The sequence below is a fragment of the Eurypyga helias genome, unplaced genomic scaffold (assembly GCF_000690775.1).
Source record: "Eurypyga helias isolate BGI_N326 unplaced genomic scaffold, ASM69077v1 scaffold22861, whole genome shotgun sequence".
NCBI classification, from domain to species: Eukaryota; Metazoa; Chordata; class Aves; order Eurypygiformes; family Eurypygidae; genus Eurypyga; species Eurypyga helias.
In genome coordinates, this window is record NW_010229511.1 from 1 (window position 1) to 3,307 (window position 3,307).

General features: G+C 52.7%; 1 protein-coding gene across 1 annotated transcript in view; it reads right to left on the reverse strand.

The window, feature by feature from the left end:
* Window positions 1-117: 117 nt before the first annotated feature.
* Window positions 118-3,307, reverse strand: part of LOC104516188 (probable ATP-dependent RNA helicase DDX58) — a gene marked incomplete at both ends in the record, with an annotated part of 7,238 nt that continues 4,048 nt past the window's right edge. Inside the window, 3 exons of the mRNA XM_010160435.1 lie at window positions 118-208; window positions 2,024-2,172; window positions 3,181-3,307. The exon at window positions 3,181-3,307 is cut by the window's right edge and continues 10 nt beyond it. Of these exons, the coding sequence (XP_010158737.1) occupies window positions 118-208; window positions 2,024-2,172; window positions 3,181-3,307 (367 nt within the window). The remainder of the gene's footprint in view (window positions 209-2,023; window positions 2,173-3,180) is intronic.

Below are 3,307 nucleotides of genomic sequence, written 5' to 3' on the forward strand. Positions count from 1 at the left end.
GAATAAAGCACAGCGCACGCTCGCGTGACCTTCCTCTGCGCGGGAGGAAGAGAACAGCTTTAGCAGCGCAGCCACCGCAGGGCTCGCCACAGGCTTGCTCAGCGCAAACCTGCGTACCTGTTCTTTGATCTCGTCGTCCACGACCCATCAACACATCTGGCTTTACGTGACTGAGGAGAGGGTTTGCTTCTATCCACTTCTTTAACGCCTGGAAAGCAAAGCGGGCTGTTAAATCCCAGTCCATAGAATCACAGACTGGTTTGGGTTGGAAGGGACTTTAAAGACCATCCAGTTCCAACCCCCCTGCCATGGGCAGGGACACCTTCCACTAGACCAGGTTGCTCCAAGCCTCATCCAGCCTGGCCTTGGACACTTCCAGGGATGGGGCATCCACAGCTTCTCTGGGCAACCTGTTCCAGTGCCTCACCACACTCTCTGTGAAGAATTTCTTCCTGACATCTAATCTAAACCTCCCTGATTTCAGTTTATACCCATTACCCCTTGTCCTGTCACTACAGGCTCTTGTAAAAAGTCCCCCCCAGCACCCTTGTAGCCCCTTCAGGCACTGGAAGGTGCTATAACGTCTCCCCGGAGCCTCCTCTTCTCCAGGCTGAACAAGCCCAACTCTCTCAGCCTGTCCCCATGGCAGAGGTGCTCCAGCCCTCTGAGCATCTTCGTAGCCTCCTCTGGACTCGCTCCAAGGGGTCAATATCCTTCTGATATTGAGGGCTCCACAGCTGGACGCAGCACTCCAGGTGGGGTCTCACCAGAGCAGAGTACAGGGGCAGAATCCCCTCCCTCGCCCTGCTGGCCACACTTGGTCCAGATGAAACACCAGTTTGGGATAAATCCTGGCCGTGCTTGCCTAGACAATTAATACTTCCAAGGACCAAAATTCGGACGAGAAGGTGGAGCTTGTGCGTCAGGAAGGAACATCTGTTAACAGGTGAGAGAGCAAGGGCCGCAGCCATGCCGCCACTGGTTCCCACTTTTCCCACCCCTGCAGCACACAGGCTGGCTGTAGAGCAAGCAGCCCCTCATTGCCCAGGAGCACACCCTTCTGTAAGCCAACAGGTCACTAATAACACACCTCCGAGACCCAGAAGGAATGAGTTGCTGTTTACAAACTGCATTCAGTGGAAGCAGCACCCTCAACCTGCTCTTAGACAGGAACAAGTCCAGCCAAGCAGCAGCAGCCTTTTACATCTATAATGGGCAATGGCCAGCAGATGCTCGGTGTCGTTAGCTTGGACTTCCACCTGCCTTCAGCTTTTTCCAGCCTGCATTTCATCCAGCGTGTCTGTACCCAAGGACCAAATGGGGTTTGGGACTCCCGGCTGATCCCTCTGTTTACAGTAGCCAGACGCTATGATCCTTTGCGTATAACGTGTAAGAGCTACTGAAGCTAATGATTAGCAGCACACCTAACTTCAGGATGAACTTGTGCTGGAAACACGGTATTGGGAGGGAGAAAAAAGACCATCAGCCTAGGCAGTTGATCCTAGCCAAGTATGGAATAGACGAGTGCATCAGAATGGGCCAGAGAACATCTGCTCCACAAAGACTTCCCTTTCTGTTGTTCAAGAACTCATGCTAGTGCACAGACCTCCTTCGGGCCCACTGGAACCCTCCAGGAAACCTGCCAACGCCTCCTGATGCCCAGCGGGTAACGACCGCAGGGCTGCTGCAACACTGCCACATTACAGCCCAAGACCTTCTCACGGACCTCGTTAACGATGGGTTCAGACCTGAAGTGAAAGTCTGACGGCCTAACGGTCAGCTGCGAGATGTAGCAAGAAGAGGCGAATGATGGACACCCCCCCGTACTGCTGCTTTTGGAAAAAGAAAAGGCGCATCTCCTCCTGTCCCGGAGCTCAGGGACATACAGAAATGTAAGTATTCCCTTAGGATAATCAAACGCACGCACGTTTTTCTACTTCCAGACTAAAATGGGAAGGGTGATAGATGAGGCATTGTATTTTCTCACGTCCCGTTTTAGGAGCTTTAAGAAGAAACATCTTACAGCTACTAAGGCTCGTGTCTTAGCGAAGAGAAGCGTGTGAGTCTCTGGGTTGTAGCGGTACGCTTCGTCCAGGATGCAAGCAAGCTCCTCCAGCTTGGGGTTCTCATTTGATTCATCTTTTGAAAGGGCAGTCAGTTCTGCTTCTTTCCCTGGAAGAAAACAGCACAGTCTGCAATTAATTACCTTCTTCCGTGCAGAAAACAGAATTCTCACCGAGCCTACTTTCAGATACCACCCACGTTCTCTTCAGCATCTGTTTGCAACCTCTGTACCTTTCTTTCAGATGCAAGCAAAGAAAGTTTTTGGTTAAATGCAACGAAATGCCCAGAAAAAGAATTCTGAACCCCTCACATTTTGCAGCAACCTCTGTGACATACTGTGCCTTGAAAGACAGCCACAAAACAAACCTGGTTCTCGCAAAGCGTGGGGTCGTTTCCTCCTGGGACACGACCGACACGAGAAGACAGCCCAGTGATCTAAAACCGCAGTCGGCGCTGCGGCACAGCAGATCCCGGGCGGGTTTACAGCGCACTGCTACTAAATCAGAAGGTGGAAAGCGGTGCAACCTCTGTCACTCAGAAGGGTACAAGGGCAGCCTCCCAGAAGTTTGGGATTCATCCAGAGCGCTGGGCAGGAGGAGGCTAGGCAGTGCACTGAGCAGTGGATGCCTTACCTAGTGCTGCCAGCATCCTGATTGTGGACCATCCCCCTACTTGTGGGTAACCCCTTAAGGACACCGCTGCCAATCACTGAGGTTGGAAAAGACCCATCAGACCATCCCATCCAGCCATCACCCCAACACTACCGTACCCACCAGACCGTGCCCTCAAGCGCAACATCTACACGCGCCTTGAACCCCTAGCCCCCCCCCCCCCCCGGCCAGCCTCTTCCAGCGCCTGACCAGGCAGATAAGAACCTTCTACAGCATCTAGCTGCAACTGCTACTGCGCCCTCAGCTCTGGCACTAGATGGCAGGAGTTGGGGAAAGTGAGTGTCCCCCTGCCCACCCAAAAACTACATCTGCACCCACAGGGAGGATCTTGTGACAGGTGCAGGGTTTCTGGGAAAACAACCGCGCTGACTCTGAAGGAAGCACGTGGATCATGCTACTGGATCCCTCTTCTCCCCTGCACTGTCACAGGTACTGTGTGAAATACCTTGAAATTTGGCTGTCAGTTGCTTCTCTAACTCTGTGTAGGGGCCATTTTTCACATTTGTGAAAAACTCCGTTAGGTAGGCCAAAGCATCTTCGAGGCGTGCGTCTTCACTGATGATGAGAGCGTC